Source organism: Hemicordylus capensis, chromosome 2, assembly GCF_027244095.1.
Source record: "Hemicordylus capensis ecotype Gifberg chromosome 2, rHemCap1.1.pri, whole genome shotgun sequence".
NCBI classification, from domain to species: domain Eukaryota; kingdom Metazoa; phylum Chordata; class Lepidosauria; order Squamata; family Cordylidae; genus Hemicordylus; species Hemicordylus capensis.
Window position 1 is genome coordinate 183,656,184 of NC_069658.1, and position 18,507 is coordinate 183,674,690.

Genomic DNA, 18,507 nt, shown 5'->3' on the forward strand with positions numbered 1-18,507 from the left:
TCTCTGGGAAAGAGAGGGAGAATGAAATGCCAACTATAGGACTAAGCATTAAAACTTTTTCTAAATCAGACTTTTAGAAGCTGCACTATACTTTACTTATGTAAACTGACTTTAAAGGCAATGTAGGACTAATGCATTTTTCTGATGGAAAAGTGTGTAACATGTACCCAGTAATCCACTGTTCCAAATGAAACCTTACAAGTGGCCTGTCCAGTGGTCTCCTATGTACAGATGTGTATCCTGAATCTCAGAATTGAATTGGACTAGGGGTGTGCATGAACCACATGCCTGATGACCTCAAGCACCTTTTGGTGGGAGTGGCGAGCAGGAGCTTTAAGAAAGAGGAAAGCAGGTCCTTGCCTGCTCTGCACCCCATGCGCCTTCCTGCTGGGATGGCAGCAAGTACCCCTGCTTGGTGTCAGTGTGCACATGGCATCGGCATCTGCGTGGGAGCCGCGTGCATGCAGGTGCTGCCACTTGGGGATGCTTGGGCCAAGCGCCACCCCAGTAGGAAGCGGCGTAGGGTGGCAGAGAGCAGGTAAGGTCCTGCTTTTCTCTTAAAGCTCCTGTGCACCACTCCTCAAAGGTGCTCGAAATGTGTCGAAAGATTTGACCCTCCCCCTCCCCGTGGTAGTCTCATTCTGTTGCTACCCCTGCTAACTGAGCAAAGAGGCACATTTTAAAGTGGTGGTTCTCTTACACCAGCGTTGTGTAGTGGTTAAGAGTGCTGGACTAGGACCGGGGAGACCCGAGTTCAAATCCCCATTCAGCCATGATACTAGCTGGGTGATTCTGGGCCAGTCACTTTTCTCTCAGCCTAACCTACTACACAGGGTTGTTGTGAGGAGAAACTTAAGTATGTAGTACATAGCTCTGGGCTCCTTGGAGGAAGAGCGGGATATAAATGTAATAAATAAATAAATATTGAGCAGAGGGGAGAGCAACTGGCCCTATCCATCCCCAGCACAGCATCCCTCCAGTGGTTGTTGCTGGTGTCTATCTGATGTTTCTTTTTAGATTGTGAGCCCTTGGGGGACAGGGAGCCATCTTATCTCTCTCTCTCTCTCTCTCTATCTATCTATCTATCTATCTATCTATTTCTCTATGTAAACCACTTTGGAAACTTTTGTTGGAAAATGGTACATAAATATTTGTTTTTGTATTTATCTATCAGACGTAAACCGCTTTGAGCACTTTTGTTGAAAAGTGGTGTATAAATATTCATCATAGTAGCATTGGTAGCCTCCTGTGGTATACCAGGGGTTCAAAGTCCCTTGTTCCTAGCTGTTGAATTTCCAACCTGTGGTGTGCCACATAAAGTGTGTGTCTTTTTGTGAGTGTGTGATTTTGGTTGTGTGCAGGCTGTGGCTGTAGATGGGTGAATGGTTCTTGTTCCACCCATCCATGTTTTGCTCTGTGGCAGGCTTAGCACTCACATGCTCTCCCCCCACCCTTTCTTTCTTTGTTTTTATTTTTGCAGGGAAGGAAAATCTGAGGACCAAGATGTGCAGGGTCTGAAGGACAAGTCCCCCAAATCCAAAAAAAAGAAGGACCGGAAGGAGGAAAAGCAACATGATCCGGCACAGCCATCTGCAGAACCAGCTGAAGCAGGCAAGGCAGAGATGTCAGAAGGAGCTGGGTCTGCTCCAGCTGCCCCTGAAGCCTCTGAATCTCCCAAGCAGCGCCGTTCTGTCATCCGGGATCGTGGGCCGATGTATGATGACCCTACTTTGCCTGAAGGCTGGACCCGCAAGCTTAAGCAGAGGAAGTCTGGCCGCTCAGCAGGGAAGTTCGACGTCTACCTTATCAAGTGAGTGGCAATGCCAATGGTGTATGTAGACCAGGCCTGCTCAACTTAGGCCCCCCAGCTGTTTTTGGACTGCAACTCCCATAATCCCCAGCCACAGTGGCCAATAGCCAGGGATTATGGGGGTTGTAGGCCAACATCTGCAGGAGGGCCTAAGTTGAGCAGCCCTGATGTAGACAGTATGTTGCTCTCAGCATGCACCGCTCTCCATGGCTTCAGTTGAGCCTGTGCTCACCAGCGCTCATCTCAGAATCTGACTTATTCGGGGGCTGTACCTGGCACATATGAAATGAAGTGCCTTTTGAGTTTTTGCAGTGTCGTTCGCCACTGCCAGCACCCACCTCTGGGGTTTTCAGATCAAACCATAACATCTGAGCTTGAGTTCTTCTTTATGTTGTGATCTCAGCCAATTAAAGGCATACATTTGGTAAAGTCAGTCCTAATCCTTGTATCTTTCCCTCAAACTTGTCACTGCACTGATTTCTCTAATGAATATTACAAACACAATGAATTTTTGTATACCACTTTTCAACAAAAGTTCCCAAAGCAGTTTATATAGATAAATAAATAAAATGGCTCCATTTGGGAAGGGCTCACAAGATAGATGCCAATGATACGGCCGGTTGCTCTCACCCTGCTAAATAAAGATAATCACTACTTCTAAAAGGTGCCTCTTTGCTCAGTCAGCAGGGGGGAGAGAGAGATTTGATCCCACTGCATAGTGGTGATGAAGGGGGGCAGTTCTCTTGAATTTTACAACACTTCTCTCAGGGACTATTTCAGATTGCAGGTGGGGATTACAGTTTTAAATTCTCTTGTACACCAGCCAGCGTGGTGTCGTGGTTAGAGTGCTGGACTAGGACCGGGGAGACCCGAGTTCAAATCCCCATTCAGCCATGATACTTGCTGGGTGACTCTGGGCCAGTCACTTCTCTCTCAGCCTAACCTACTTCACAGGGTTGTTGTGAGGAGAAACTTAAGTATGTAGTGCACCGCTCTGGGCTCCTTGGAGGGAGAGCGGGATATAAAATGTAAATCAATTGTACATTAATAATGCCTTACAAATAGAAAATCAGCACAGCAGGCAAAGGAATGGGCTAGAAAACTCATGTGCTAGTTTTCTGTTAGCAAGGAGGCTTTTATGTGGGAGAGCATTCAAATGTGGTATCCATTACCTTAGTCCACAGTGGCACAGTTCATTCTCCCACCTGTGTGTGTTGCCTGTGTAGACTCAGCCTGAATTTAAGCGTATCCTGGGTATGAATTTGGAGGAGGGGCTATTATTGGAGCTGTCACCAGGGCCTTTCCCAGACAGCAGGCTTTACTGCAGGATTAAGAGGGGTGAAGTACTGCGAGTTATGGGGCTTATTGGATATTTTGAATTTGCCCAAAAACCCAATGCAAAAGGTGGAATTTTTTCCCCTGGTCATAAATCGGGCTCAGCACCAATGTGCAATGAAAAACCCAAATCATGTATGGAGTGCTCCTTGATATCTCACAAGGACTTTGACGTAAATCTGGACCATATGTGAACACACACTTGCCTTTCATGTGGTGAAGGAAAGTAAAATCACTGTCTGGAAATGGCCAAACCTGTCTTTTTAAAAAGGTTTTTATAATGAAACTAAAATACAATTCTTCATAATTCCGCATGGCTCAGACATGAACAAAATACAAACCCAGCAAAATAAGCACTGATGCTTGATTGATCAACTGACATATTTTTCATTGTATTCTCATATTCATATCAGAAATCTAAAAGATTGGCTTGAGACCATATTAATAATTATAAAAAGATATACGCTTCTGTTCTTCCTGAATAATTACCACCTTGGCCCTTCTTTCCTTGAAGTGCAAAAAGTATGTTAGTTTAATTATGGAAATATTCCTATGTTCTAGAAAGCTATAATAATTATTGATAGGGGCCAGTCCCTAGCTGTATTTTTTTCCTGCCTTCAATAAATAAAAGATTATTTCAACCTTGGAACAGTCTCTTAATACAGGCCAAGTATCCACAAGTTATAGCAGGTCAATTTCTGCAATTCATCACCCCCATGATATGCTGTTGGAATTCATTCTATGAAGTTGACCTCTCCAACATTTCCCTTCTCGATTTAGGAATATTGGCTGACATCCAGAGCAGTGTTATTAGGACATAGCAGGAATTGCATCCTCACAAGAAGAGGCAATTCAACCAGGATCTTCCCAAGCAGCAGAGTGCGGATGGGAGGGTGTGGGAGCAATTTTTTTGCTGATCTCCCCTACGTTCGTAAATGTTCTTTGCCTTCCAGAAATATGTTCCTGCGGGCTGTACAGCCCTTGGGGACATAATTTCTAGAAGACACAGAGCTCTAACAGAGGCAGGGGAGATCAGCAAAAAATGGTTCACCCACCCACACTCTGCTGCTTGGGAAGACTCTGCCTGTGAGGATGCAGCCTTTTTCTCTTATCAGCCACTGTCATTTTAGTTCTAAGGTGCACGATACCATCTATGTACTTTGTGTAGGTCTGGGTCCATGTCTTACTTCCCACGTCATTCTAAATCTTTGTAATGAACTGGTGGCACTGGCAGATGTGCCAATTTCTGCTCTGAGTTGATGAAAACAAATTCAGCTGCCTTGTGGAGGAAATTCCAGTCATGTTCAGATGGCAAAAAGATGTAACACGTTCCTTTTTTCCATCCTCACCCGGAAATCGTTAGGAAGACTTTCTGAAACTCTGAGACTCTTTCTTCAGATAAAATCTCTGATCAGTCTCATGAGGAAGAACAGTACTATCTCAGATGCAGTATTGGGATCCTAGTCAAACACCAAACATAATACATTGCCAGAGTCCACTTCATATGTATATCTATCCTAATATTGTCTACTCTGATTGGTAGCAACTTCCCAACTGGAGTTACTGATAGGACTTTGGGCAGTGGTCAAACATGTTTCCTGGGGAGAGTCACAAGGTTTGCATCCATGTCATCACTCGTAATTAGGTCATGATCTCAAGTGCTTGGGGTGGGGGACCCCAAAACAAAGTGGGCAGCCTCCCTGTCTCCTCTCCCAGCTATGCTTCAGTCTGATTTCACTTTGGAGCAGATATCTGTGTGTGTGCAGGAGCAAAGGTAGGGAAGGGTAGAGCTTATCCTGCAGCAAGCAACTCTGTGTCAGTCCCGGTTTCTGTGTCCACGTGCCTCCAATTCCACCTTGGCAGAACTAGGCTAGGACACACCTGCCCACTAAAGAGTTTCTTGCCCGTTCTCCTTCAAGCCATGTGATAATCGTGTGTGTGTGTATGTAGTGAAATGTCACTAATCCTTTTCCCCTCCCCCCCTTCTTTTTCTTTTTATCCCTTCCCAAATGTCTGGCTCCTGCAACTGCAGCCCCCAGGGGAAGGCCTTCCGCTCCAAAGTTGAGCTCATCGCCTACTTTGAAAAGGTGGGGGACACCTCGTTGAATCCCAATGATTTTGATTTCACAGTGACTGGACGTGGAAGTCCTTCACGGCGAGAACCGAAGCCTCCCAAGAAACCCCCAATCCCTAAGAGTCCTGGCACAGGTCGGGGCCGGGGCCGAGGCCGCGGCCGGGGCTGGGGCCGGGGCCGGTCTAAAGGAAGTGATTCTACAAGGCCCAGAGGAGCTGCCTCAGAAGGTGTGCAAGTGAAGCGAGTGATTGAGAAGAGTTCGGGAAAGCTGCTGGTCAAGATGCCTTTGCCGTCCTCTGCGCCAGGAGCAAAGGCAGAAGGCACAGGTGGGGCCACAACCTCGGCACAGGTCATGGTCATCAAGCGTCCTGGGCGCAAGCGGAAATCAGAATCAGACCCTCAGGCTGTGCCCAAGAAACGGGGGCGGAAGCCTGGCAGTGGAGCAGCAGCCGCCATTGCTGAAGCCAAAAAGAAAGTAGTCAAAGAGCCCGTTGTCCCGGCTGTCCGGGAGACGGTACTGCCCATCAAGAAGCGCAAGACCCGCGAGGCAGTCAGCATAGAGGTGACCAAGCCAACCCCTCCTCTCCCTCTTCCCCCTCCTCCAAGCAACACAGGGGAGCGGAGCCCCAAGGGACAGCGAATGGCTGCCAAGAGCCCAGGACGGCGCAGCAAGGAGAGCAGCCCCAAGGGGCGGGGCGGCAACACAGCGCCAACCTCTACCCCGTCCTCCTCCCCCAGCAAGAAAGAGCAGCACCATCCTCCCCATCAGCCACCTCCAGAGCCGCTGAGCAGCCCCCCGGCCCCATCTCCAGAAAGCCCCAAGGACAGCAAGAGCTTTCCAGCCGAACCCCAGGACTTGAGCAGCAAGAGCTGTAAAGAGGAGAAAGCTCCTGAAAGTGACGGCTGCCCCAAGGAGCCACCTAAGACTCAGCCTGGTGGCACGGCAGTGCCCTACAAACATGAGCGTAAAGACACTGTGTCGTCCTCCGCGGCCATGCCCCGGCCCACAAACAGGGACGAGGCCGTGGATACCAGGACGCCTGTGTCAGAACGGGTCAGCTGACTTTGAGGGGGTGAGTGAGCAAGTGAGCGCCCGAGGAAACCAAGAGAGGGACAGGCACTCCCAGCCCCACACACCCAGATGAGACTCCAGGCAGCTGCCGGGTAGGACTCCCCTTTCCCCACAGTGCCCCAGCTTTCAACCAATCAACTTCCCCCAAACGATTCTTCCTTTTGTTCTCCTCCTCCTCCCCCTATTTTTAATACAGACAAGCACAGTGTGGGGTGCAGAGATGTGCCTCCCAGGGCTGGAAGCCACTTTGCACTTTTTCTACAGAATGGGGACACCCTCATCCCCTCTGCACCCCCAGCCCCTTCTGCCAGGCTTTGCTGCATATACTACTGACAAGGCGAGCTGTTTGGCAGGGGAGGGGCAGCTCCAAACTCTGACCTGCTGCCTGATCCTGCTTGCCCTCCATATTACAGAGGCCCCATGGACAGATTGGGGGATGGGGTGGGGGCAGTGTGTGTATTCCACTCCACTTCCCTAGTGCCATGTAATGTAGTTGTCCAGTCTTAATTGGAGTTCTGTAGTTTTCAGTAGGGTGTATGTGTGTGAGAGAAAGAGAGAGGTGGATGGGGCATTGGTACACTGAAGAACCAATATCCCCCAGTCAGGCCAGCAATTAGGAAGGATCTCCTCTCCCCCAAGGACAGTTCTGCTGCTAATAGAGCATGGGGGAAATGGGGGCAGCTTTGGAAGAATGGCCTCCCTCTCTGTGTCTGTACTGAAAGGAGGGGCCTTTGATTTCGTTAAAGTAATCGAAATGTGCTGAAGTGTGTGTCTGTGTGTGTGTGTGTGTGTGTGTGAGTGAGAGAGAGAGAGAGAGAGAGAGATGAAGAGTTAAAATGAGAAGTTCTTCCAGTTCTTGTCAATGATGTTAGCTTAGGGACCTGTTTGCACTAATGGAAGCCTTTGCCCACTTACTGTGAGGCGATGGCATGAGAGATGTACGGAGTGTGCCTGTGTGTTCTGGGGGGATGAGGCACTTTCAGCCGGATACTAGCTTCCCTCCCCACTTTACTTCTGGGGCAGGAAGGTAGCTGAATGTGTGTAAAAACTACCTGTGATTTTGTGCTGGGATTGGTATGTAGTGATGACTGAACTGAGATGCTTCGTATTCATCACTTCTAAGAACTTCCTTACAGTTGGCAACCAAGCTCTTCCACGACAGTTGAGCACACCTCCCCCCCCCCCCCGCTCCCCAGGAAAGCAGGGCTCAGCAGAAGTGTAGCATTTATTGGGGACGGAACTTGGGGTCTCAAACTGAAGTCTCTTCCCCCCCTCCCCCCATCTACAGAAAACTGCAGAATCCCATGGGTGGGGGAGTGCTAGCCTCCCCAGTCTGTGTGTATGTGTGTGTTTAACAGCATATGTAGCACAGATAGGGTCTTAAGGTAGCAAAATACCCCAAGAACAAGATTAGGAGCATGGCTGTAGTCTGGGCAGGGAGTAGAGGGTGTTGTCATAAGAGAAGAAAACAAACGCAAACTTCCACACCTTGAGATATGGTGTGCAAGGATGAAAACAAGCCCAGTCTTGTTCTGTAAGTCTTTGAGGGCCAAAACAGATGCAACTCCATGATCAGATCTCCTGATCTATTTATTTTTTAGTAACTTTAAAAGAGCCACAAGAGGCTTTGAGGGGTGGGGTATTAAACCTTTCTCCCCTGCATTGTTTCCCCAGTTTAACACCCACCCACCCCTCACCAGCTATACTACCCAAAGCTGCCATTAGCCCTGCTGGGGAAAGAAGGCAGGTACTTGTATATATTCTTTTCCTCAGTGGGGTTAATAGATGCTTACCAGGGATGGGGTGGTGGCGGTGGTGGGATCTAGATCAAGAAAGCAGTATGGGGGAGAAGAGGGTTAAACATCCTGTCCCTCAGCACTGCCATTCTGATTAAAGTTGGAGTCCCCTACAGCTGCTTTAAAGTTTAAAGAGGAGAAAATGTGAAGTGATCTCAACTGTTGGTGTTGATTCTAAACAAACCAACCCACCCACCCTTTTTGGTATAGATGTAGCCTCTACTATTATTCCGCCCCCCTTCCTGTTCACTAAACATTGAAGTCAAATTCCTTCTGTGTGTATTAACAGCCAAAGAACAAATTCTTTATTTCTTTTATTAAGTGTAGATATGGGTTAATAACACTGATCATAAGAGAGACTCCATTGTTACTGTGGGAGGATTGATGAAGACCAGGTCTGCTTTCGCTGGGGCAACCAACAGGACTCTGTATTTTCCCTGGGCTTCCTGTGTTGCAGCCAAGGCCAAGTGTTGATTTCTGTTCACCTGGGTATCGAAGTCACTCAGTTATTTACAGTCAGGTTTTGGGCTGGCTTCCCGTTTTATGTTTACCTGGAATAACACTCATGTCTCCTGTTGGACTGCCCTAGAGTTTGGGCTGGAGTTGCGGCTAATGCTGGACTCTAGGATATTCCCCCACTTAAAATCTTTCATTTGATGTAGGTGGCTGTCCTGAGGTGTGTGCTGTGGGAACTTGGCATAAAATGTAAAGGAGCATGCTCTCCCTACCCTGTCTCCCCTCCTGCCAAAGGATGGGGGTAGAAATTAAACAATGTGTAACTTTAAAAAAAGGAAAAAAATCTTAAAAGGGCTTTCCCCTGATGTTTAAAAAGGCACAACTATCTTGGGGAGAGCAGGGTTTCACAAGTATTCATCAGACTATGGGAAACCCAAAATGGGGGGGAAGGCCATTTCTTTTGGTTTCAAGTTGCATTTGGAAATCCTTTAATCTGAGACACTAGACCTGCCTCTGACAAATCAAGGATAACTTGCTGTCCTCCTTCCTTTTCAAGATCTGAAATTTGAGTTTGCATGCACGGCTCTTCTCACATCCATTAATTAATTATGATGGGGATTAGGTAAACTGGGAGCAGAAGTTTGCACTTCAGTATTCCACTCCCAGGCCACTTCCTTTGTGGCTTCTGTTCTGTGCTACACATGTATGCAGTCGTGTGTGTGTGTGTGTGTGTGTGTGTGTGTGTGTGTGTGTGTGTGTGTCTGTCTCTCCCCCACCCCCTTGCGATTAAAAGGTGTTTGGAATCTGCAGTGCACTGCCATTCAAAGCGTGTAATTGCAACAAAATAAACATTTGTACACTTTGCACATTGTGAGGGTTTCCACGGAAAAGTGTCCTGGGTGAAGTGGCCTCTAGTACTGCTGTCCTGAAAGAGGACTTAAGATCTAGTGATCACATCAAAACTAAAAAAAAAAAAGGCCAAAAAAGGGTCAGACATATTTATGTGGAGCATGTAGTTAATGCTCATGTGCTTGTTTTTCCTTAACTAAACAGCAGCTGGATTGTGGCTCAGGATCATGGCATGGCAAGAGAGAAGCTTTAAGCCTTTGTCCCTGCTGTGGTCCTGATATGGACGGCCCCATCCCATTATGGTGCCAATGGGAGCTTCCCTTCTGAGGTAAAGAGCAGCTGCAGGGGGGCCTGATCAGGGCCATGGCCAAGAGTTACAGCCCCCTCCGAGTGGTGATCCTGATCTGCAAGGACTCCTGGTCTGGCTGCTGTTAAGGAAAACGAAGCACATCCGCTCTCAGTAGGTTCTTAAAGTATGACATAGTTTAGCCCTAAAAATGGCGGCGGTGGCAGCAGCAGTCCTTCCTGTGTCAGACTTGGCTGCCTTCTCTGAAATTCCAGTCGGTCTCTCTGCTGACTGGATGCAATGACAGCAAATGCATTTGTGTTGAACACGGGTCTGCCTCAATTATGTCAAAGCAAGGGTGAGGCAAAAAGGAACGTACGTGATGGCAGTGGAGAAGCTCAACCCTCCCTGTCGTCTGCCTCACCACCACCAGACACTTTTCTTCTTGGCTGAGCTCGGGTCCTAGGGGGTGGCTTCGCACATCACTTGAAATGTCAGCTTCACCTCCAGAGCCCCGAGAATGTGTGCGAGCCCAACTTCCGGTTGCTCAAGGGCGAAGCTGACATTGTTCATGTTGGGCGAACCTGACAGTGTTGGCGTGCTCCGCCCGGCTCGGTTCCGGATCTCACATCTGTAACCAAGAGTTGAAGTTGTCATTGCCCTCGTGTGCTTCCGGAGCGCCGGCAGCAAACCTGACATTTCAAGTGAGGTGTGACGCCACCCTATAAATCAGATTTGCTGGAAGAAATGTGCTGGAGGCTTCAGTCCTTTCCACCTGTGCACTCCTTTGGCTCTAAAAATTAAACCAACACTCACTCTGTTCATACATAGGTCTGCCACCATTACATCTAGTTTAGCCCCTGGCATGCCCTTATTGCACACTTCCTTCCAATGCAAGGCGCTGTGGCATTCCAGACTCTTTCTAGGATTCATAACAATCTGTCTTTATGCTGCAAAATGGGTACCTAACTTGGCCGGAAGCACGCATGTCATTCTGATCTTCCAGGCAGTGTATTGGGCCCTCATAGCCTTGAGCAGAGCCAGCCTTCTGTAGACTGCCGCAGGGAGCCAGTGTTGGCCATGTCTGGCCTAGGAGAGGGTTCTTCAGGCTTTCCTAGCTAGAAAATGCAGCTTTTTGCTGTTGGGGCAGATGTGGCTTCACCTCTTGCGGTACTCCAAATTTCTCTCCGTCACAAAGCACAGGGGCATCCTTTATGCCAGAAGTGGGCAAGCCTTTGGCCCTGCTCCCTCTTCACAACAGAGCTGCTCCTTCATGCCCTCAAAGCAAGGCGATTAGTTTAGGCAGCCAATGGGGCTTCCAATCCTGACTGAAAGTCCACCTTTTCCTCTGTCCTGCCCTTTCCTTGCTTGTGAGTAGGATGATGCACTTTAAAGCCAGCTGGGAAAGAATGTTTTTTCTTCTTTCTTGGTGTTCCACATACTTGCAAAACAGAGCCCCAACCCCATTGCAGACCATACGGTTCAGACAGAGCTTCTCAGGCAGCCTTAGGGGAGGGATTAACTCCATAGGTAAGCAGCTAGGGAGTCTAAATAAAAACTACAAAACAATGGCCCAAATTGGGTTGAGTGTGTCTAGATCCAAAATGTACCTAGGAACGACTTTGGAGTCTGGAATGTGCTGGAGAAATCCAGACAGGAGCAGCAATGCCCAGTTCCATGCTGGAACCTTTCCAAGTCCAGCAGCTTCTTCTGAACTACTGCTGTTGCCTAGGCTTGAAGAGCTTGCAGAACAAGGGAAAGGAGGGTACCTTCATGCCATCCCCCCACTCCTCGGTCCAAAGTGAGGCTGGAAATTGAAGAGCAGTTGACCTTTGGCAGTAATATAGGACCAAACTAGATGTGTGGCAGACCCAGGTTGCTGCCAAACAGCTCCAAAGTGGCCAAAGGTGGACACTGTTTTCAGCAGAGAAGTGACAGGCAGGCACTCTTAACTCTTCCTGTCTGTCTCTTCCCCATCTCTCCCCCTACCGCCCCAGTAACCTCTTTCTTTCAGCCTTCGCTCCCAGACTTCTCAGCTGCAAATGGCGCCTTCCCCACTCTATTTCACAACTGTTCCTGGATCTGGGTCTTCCACCAAATGTCTAGTTCAGCCCAAAGGAAAGGAATTGAGAAGTGCAATGGACGGACTGATAGCTCTGTGTGTGTGTGTGTGTGTGTGTGTGTGTGTGTGTGTGTGTGTGTGTGTGTGTGTGTGGTAAGTCCAGGCCTCTCCCCATCACCCTGACTGAATGATGCTGTTGGAGCGAGCTGCTTTTTCAGGGTGGGTTCCCACCTGTTGGCGTTTGGCCACCTCAGTACACTTTTTCACAGTTGTTTCAAAAGTGAATTCTGTGTGCCCAGCTCTGCCCACTTCCACCCAGCTCCACCTCAAAAGACAAATGCGGATAGTGCCTGGTGTTTGAGAGACTGTGCAAGAGGTTTCTACCTTGTTAGCATTGTGAACCACCCGATGTTTCTGTGTCAAGTGAAAATAAACTTCTCGTCAGTTTCAATTATTATCCAATAATGTGTAGAGTTTAACGTTAGGCCTAACTCTTATTTTGTTTGGGGAATTAATTTCTGTTTTGTGTGCGTGTGTGTGTGTGGTTGTTTTTTTTTTTTAAGCATCAAGTAGACACAGAAAGATGGTCTAATTTTATATATCTGTATATTGCATTATAAATGAGGGGTTGCTTTTTTTTTTTTTTAATCTGCTTGTTGCACCACTACCAAACAAAGGACAACAGACTGACAAGCAAGGAAAGAGATGAAAAACTGTTATGTTGCTTCTTGACCATTATTCCTGGTCTTTGGTATCATAGGACAAGGGGAAATAAAACCAACCCATGAAACCTGCCTGCCAGTAACTTTTTTCCATAATAGAGCTGAACTGTCTTTTAGCTCTGGCTTCTTTTCTATATTTTTAGAAGGGGGTTTCTTCTTTGTCTTGATTAGGGCAAAACCAATGAGGTGGTTGAGTATAGCCAATGTTTTGAGTTTGGTGTTGTTTTTTTTGCACTCAGTCAATTTTAGAGGTGGAGCTGAGGGCAGGGCACTCATTTGTTTTGGGGATGATGAAGAGAAGGTGGGATAGTGGGAAGGAGGGACATGGAGGGCTTGTGTTGTCTGGTCTCCATAAAAACTGAACTTGTCTAACCAGTGGCATTAGCAATGCCATTTATGCCCGCTTCAGTAGTAGAACCACTTAGCCTGGTAGTGTTGCTTTTTTGGTTCTCAGTTTGGCTGCCTAATGCTCTTCTTCTAGAGCAGGGTTTTTCTTCTTTATATCAAGCAAAATTCTTTTCACCCACATAGCTGTCTTTTCTGACTCTCCCCCCCCCCCGCCCCACCACCACTTCAATCCACCTCCCTAACATTCAGATCTAGTCTGTGTTCTGCAGCTCCTTTTAATCATGTGCCTTGTATTCCCAGCCGGCATAAATTGGCAACACTCCACAACATGCAGTCTCCTCCTACCTGCTGAAATCACGTTCATTCCTCCTGTTCCCCCCCAGTTTAGCACAAGCTCAGATCAAATTTCTAGAGACCTCACACCTTTTGTCTTTGATGTTGCACTTTTACAGGTCATTCTCATCTTGTAGGCTGAGGCAGCTTCAGAAAAACAGGGTGGGCAGAGAATAAGGTACATCTGTAGGGGGTGGTGGTGATGTTAGTTGAGCTTTGTCTCTCTTATTGAAATCTTCCCAAACAGACATAATTCTGTGTGTTTTAAAACTGACTATTAATTCAGAATGGGTGGGCAGGCAGTTCTTCAGCTGGGCGTTTGCCCTTCCTCTCCTACCTGCCTATGCTTGCATGTGTGTTTATCTGGGGTGTTAGACTTGCATTGTATTAGACTTTATGTACAATTTCCAACTGGTGGTTGCAGCTATTTACATCAGGGCCCGGCTAACGTTCATCAGGTCAAAGGCTGATTGATGCATTTAATAGGGGGAGTAGATGATCTTCAGGGGTCAGCTTGCCAACACTTCACTAGCCACTCGTTGCTACATCCCATGAGGGACCATTAGGGAGAGGGCTGCGTGTGACAGTTGCTCTCCACTGGCTTCCACCTGCAAGTCGCCAAAATCAGCAATATCCGCTCGGAAGGTAGCAGCTTAAATTTGCCGTTCTTCCAAAAGCAGAGAGAGAACTAGGCCGAGCGCAAATTACACTTCTACAAGGGTGGAAGTGTGACTGTATTCTTCCTGTCTGAGATGGGGAGAGAGGATTTCCCAGTCTGTAGACCAACTTGCACCGGGTTCTCTTCCAGTCGCCCGCCTGGCAATTTTCTTCTGAGCTGTGCTGGTGGGCAGCACTTGTTGCATATACCTGTCTCTGCATTGAGGGGTGGGTGGGCGAGTTCGAAATCTTATCTTGGTTTTTCTTCATGAGTGCAAAAAAAAGAACAAAAACCTTGGCAAACTCCTTCCTCCCTCTCTTGTACCGGGGGAGGGGGCACTCTCTCCCTGCTTCCACCTGACAACACGCGGCTAACAACAAACCAACTTCCTTCTGCTTCACAACTCAGTAGTGATCACCGTATGACCAAATATTACAAGGACTGTTATTAAATGTATGCTGAGTGCTTGCTACCCTGTACAGCTCTTTGTCCTCACGTAGCCCACTCTTTCTCTCGCGCCAGTAACGTTTCTTCCTTTTTCTTTCTGACGCTTCAATTTTTCTTTTCTTTTTTAAATTCCAGAGACACAGATTTGTGGGCGGGGTGGGGTAGGGGTGGGGGGTGTTTGTTTTTTCCTTTCTGCTAGTCTTTTTCTGAAAAGCTGTGGTGTTTTGAGATTCTCATTGTGCGTAGGGTTTTATCTCCCCACTCCCCTGAAAAAAAGGAATGTCGGTGAAAACCTTCTGTGTGTGTTTTTTGATGGTCCACGAGTACGTATCGTGAACATTTCTGTAAAGTAATTGTTCCAGGCACAAACGCTTCAGATTTTTGAGTGTGTTTCAAATATATTGTGTATATTTTTTAAAGGGAGGTAAAATATATATTTTTATTTTTGTCTTGTCTATTGGCAGTAAAGAGAAAAGGGAGGCTAACTGGGGATGTGATAGGTGGAGCATTTTAACAGGCATTTCCAGGGTATTTTGTACAGCTTCTGTTTCTAAAAGTCCACCACCAGTAGGCATTGTAGCAGGCAAGTGAGGTGGCTGAATTCCTTCACATAAATACTCATTTGGCTGTGGAAATTCAACCAGACGGACCTAGCACCATAAGGGCAATAAAGAGGAATGCTATGAAATGTTACACTAGATTCAGAGTTGAATTAACATCCCATCAGAGGGGGCTGTTTGCATTTCTTTTTTTAAAAAACATTAATTTGTTTTTGAATGCCAAGAGTTGCTACAAATGCATATTGATGGGAGCTTCTGATCCAGCCTCAGAAGTCTCTTGTTCTACGGCAGGGTTGTACAGCTTTGGCCCTCCAGTTGTTGGATTACAGCTTCCATCATCTCCAGCCATAATTGCCAGTTGTTGGGGATTATGGGATTTGTAGTCCAACCTCTGTAGGAGGGCTGAAGCTGTGCAGCCCTGTTGCAGGGGAATAAAAGTGTGCTGAGCATTCTTCAAATTTCATACTAGGACTAGATATAGGCAGGGATTGTAGCAAATTCTTGACTCTTTCTGAAAGCAATCTTAAAAGGTTTGTTTCATTGTTCATCCCCTCCCCATTCTTCCTGATTGCACCTTGCATTTGGTTGATGCGTTTTTGGGACAATTACTTTTAAGAACTCTGAGTAGATTGTTTAATAAAACTTTAAAATGGATTGCTCTTTTTGTAGGTTTTGTGTACAGCCAAAAAAAAAAAAGACAAAGCACTGACTATATTTAAAAAATATTAAAAAAAAGAAATTTATTAAAGGAAAATTTGTATAATTTCAGTAAGAAAATAACAAAATCCGTCTGAATGTACATGTATATGTTTAAAAAAAATATCCACCAACCCTCCTTCCTACCCTTGTATCCTATTTATTATATAAAACGTTTGCCTTATAAATTTACAAGAAAACAGTCCTTTCTTTATGGGTGTCTCTATCTTTTTTTCTTTTTGGTTTTTAAAAAGTCAACTTTGTTTTTTATCCTTTGGCAACAAGGATGGACAGTGGCAACTGCAATTTTATATATGTAAGGTCACTTAAAAGAAGCAAATTTATATTTTTATGTTAAAACAAATAGGTTCACTCCCAAGCTTAGCACTCAGCATGCATTCTACACAGTAATCTAGTTGCATCTCATGTTGGTAAGTACTGTATTCTGTGCTAGAATTGAATTATAAAACTATGTAAATGTTACAGATTTGTTTGAGCCTTTCGTTACCAAGGTAGAAATGTTCTGCCCTGCCATTAAAATATAATATTTTTTTTCTCTGTTGTGGAAGAGGATGTCTTTTAGTTCTGAACTGATGGGGAAGGTGGCCACCTTGTCTATTGGGCCACATTTTACTGATGCAAGAGCCTGCAAGCTTTGAGTTGCATGGAACTTTGGGCTTGGCAGAATGGAGAGGCCTATGGTCAGCTGGAGAAAGCGAGCAAATGTGAGCACTTGTTAAATTACTTATTAACACCAATATTTTAGTCACTTCATGAAGATCCCACATAAATGACACAAAATATTAAACTCCTCCAGTCACAAAACTACTCATTGAGATGCGGGGGGTGGGAGGGTTAGAATTGTGATAACACAGTGATCTTGATTGTTTTCCAAGCAGGGGCCACTTTGACCCAAAACGCTTCAGTGTGAGAGCCATTCCCACTGCGCTGATCTCCACACAATACTGTGCTTTTCTCAGCATTGGGGGGCCCTGTAAGAGAGACCGAGCCCTCTCTTAAGAGCTATAGGAGGAAAGCACTGGGAAGAGTTATACTTCACAGCACTCTCTGCATGCCTTCCAAGATGGTGCAGGAGCTCAAGAGGGCTGTTTCATTTAAAGGAGCCCCACCCTGGCTTGGGGCAAAGTATAACACTGCACCGTGAGAATGGTCACCTCCAAATGGTGCCGGTGAACTGTGAGTATTCAGCTTTGGCTGAAGCTTCATACAGGCCCAATACATGACTAGACAGAGAGATGCACTTAGGGTTGATGGGGGCTGCCACTGGCCCCCCCAGGCCTTACAATGAAGAACGCTGTAACAAGCATCTGACATGTTTTGCATATTTATGCTCCAGTAATTGGCAACCAATTTGTCTTTTTTGTCCCTGCTTACATAATATTTCCCTTGAGCAGTGGCTCTCAAACTGGTTTTTAGCCTGGTGGCAGATGAGGCCATGGGGAAAGTGTGGCAACTACAGCTATGGTAAGTTAATGAGCCCAACTTCTGGTGGCTGTATCAAAATATTACTGGTGCTTGCATTTCAGAAACCGTAACTTGGGGGCTTTCAGTGAGCATGGCTGGGAAGGAAGGAAGAGTTCTCAGTGCTGAGCAGTATGGGAGCCCATCACCGCCACCTCGTACCCTAATGGGATTTCCCAGTAGTAAAAAGCTGGATACTGGTGCCACCTAAAAGTTTGCAGTGTTTGGTATGCAAGACAATGTGTTTTTGAAAGTAATACTATGATGACCACTAGGAGATGCAATCAAAGTTGGTTGATTTTTTTCTTCTCATATTAGCTTCCAGTTTTGCTAACTTATTCTACCATCAGGATTCTTTTCACTTGAATGGATTATTTGCTCTACACAGAGGTGAGATGCTTCCAAATACCTGATCCCTCAGCTGTTTCTATGGAGTAGATATTAATTGCACCCCCCAGCTATTCTTCACCTTAGGCCAGTGTTTTGCAGACTTCCTACTTTGAAGGCACCTTTCTATATTAGTTTGTCTCCAGTGGGAACAACCCTGCTTGTTGGCCATGGAAGTCATGATGTGTTGTAAAATATTTTGGAGTCTGCACTCAGTCCCGCTGGGCCAGGGCTAAACTGGTTGAGCTTCACTGATACCTTGCATGAACTGAATGTGCCCCAGATTAGAATGCAACCAACACTCATGTCTGACCATTCACTGCAAGAGAGCAGTAGGGTGGGAAAGTTCTTCTTCAGGGAAACTTACCCAATATGACCAGTCTCTTAATCAAGGATGCCTCTAAAGAATCCTAGGGTTTCCTAGAACACAGTTTGAAAACTGCTACTTGGAATATCTCCACCTGAACAACATTCAACTTCTGAAAATGTAGAACCTTTTTGAATGAGATGTATCCCACTTCTGAAGGATCAACCAACAGCTGTTCTATTCTGAAGCCTGTTTGCCTTGGCTTACTGTGTTTATTAACACTCTGCTCTGTGTTTCTTCATTTATACACACACTGGTAGTAGCTGTGTGACATTTGTGCCAGGGACAAAGGACCTATATGTTGTACTCCCATGGTTGTGAAGGTTGGGCTACACCATAGCGGTTGGGGTGGATTTTTTTAACACCCTTCCACTTTTTTCTAACATCATTTCCCTCTATAGTGTTGAATTCCCACCCCTTACAGGAATCATCTGCAGATGGGGGGAAAGTTAAAGGGGTGCAGTCACCCACACCATTATGCACCATTATCCCTGCCCCCTCTCCCTTTGTGATCACACCCCGTTTCCCAGTTGCAGTCCATTTACTTTATCCCGTTATAATAAATGGAAGCCATTGAGCACCAAGGCGACTTTAACTGCAAAGCCCTCCCCTCATTTATGGGTTTAGTGTCTTAAAGCAATTATAGATCAGTTTTGGTAAGTTGGTAAGCCTGCTCCCAGTGGGCACAGCAAACTTGTGTAACTTGTAAAGTTACCAACTGCTGGCTACCACGATTCTCTGCCCAATTTCCAATCTAGGCAACAGAA

At 46.4% G+C, this 18,507-nt stretch overlaps 1 protein-coding gene across 6 annotated transcripts in view; it reads left to right on the forward strand.

Moving 5' to 3' along the window:
• MECP2 (methyl-CpG binding protein 2) overlaps nt 1–16,060 on the forward strand; it is a 109,759-nt gene extending 93,699 nt beyond the window's left edge. For all 6 annotated transcript variants that reach the window (XM_053288270.1, XM_053288269.1, XM_053288274.1 and 3 more), the window contains exons 2-3: nt 1,481–1,810; nt 5,178–16,060. In XM_053288270.1, the coding sequence (XP_053144245.1) occupies nt 1,481–1,810; nt 5,178–6,282 (1,435 nt within the window). In that variant the 3' untranslated portion in view covers nt 6,283–16,060. The remainder of the gene's footprint in view (nt 1–1,480; nt 1,811–5,177) is intronic.
• Nucleotides 16,061–18,507: the final 2,447 nt, after the last annotated feature.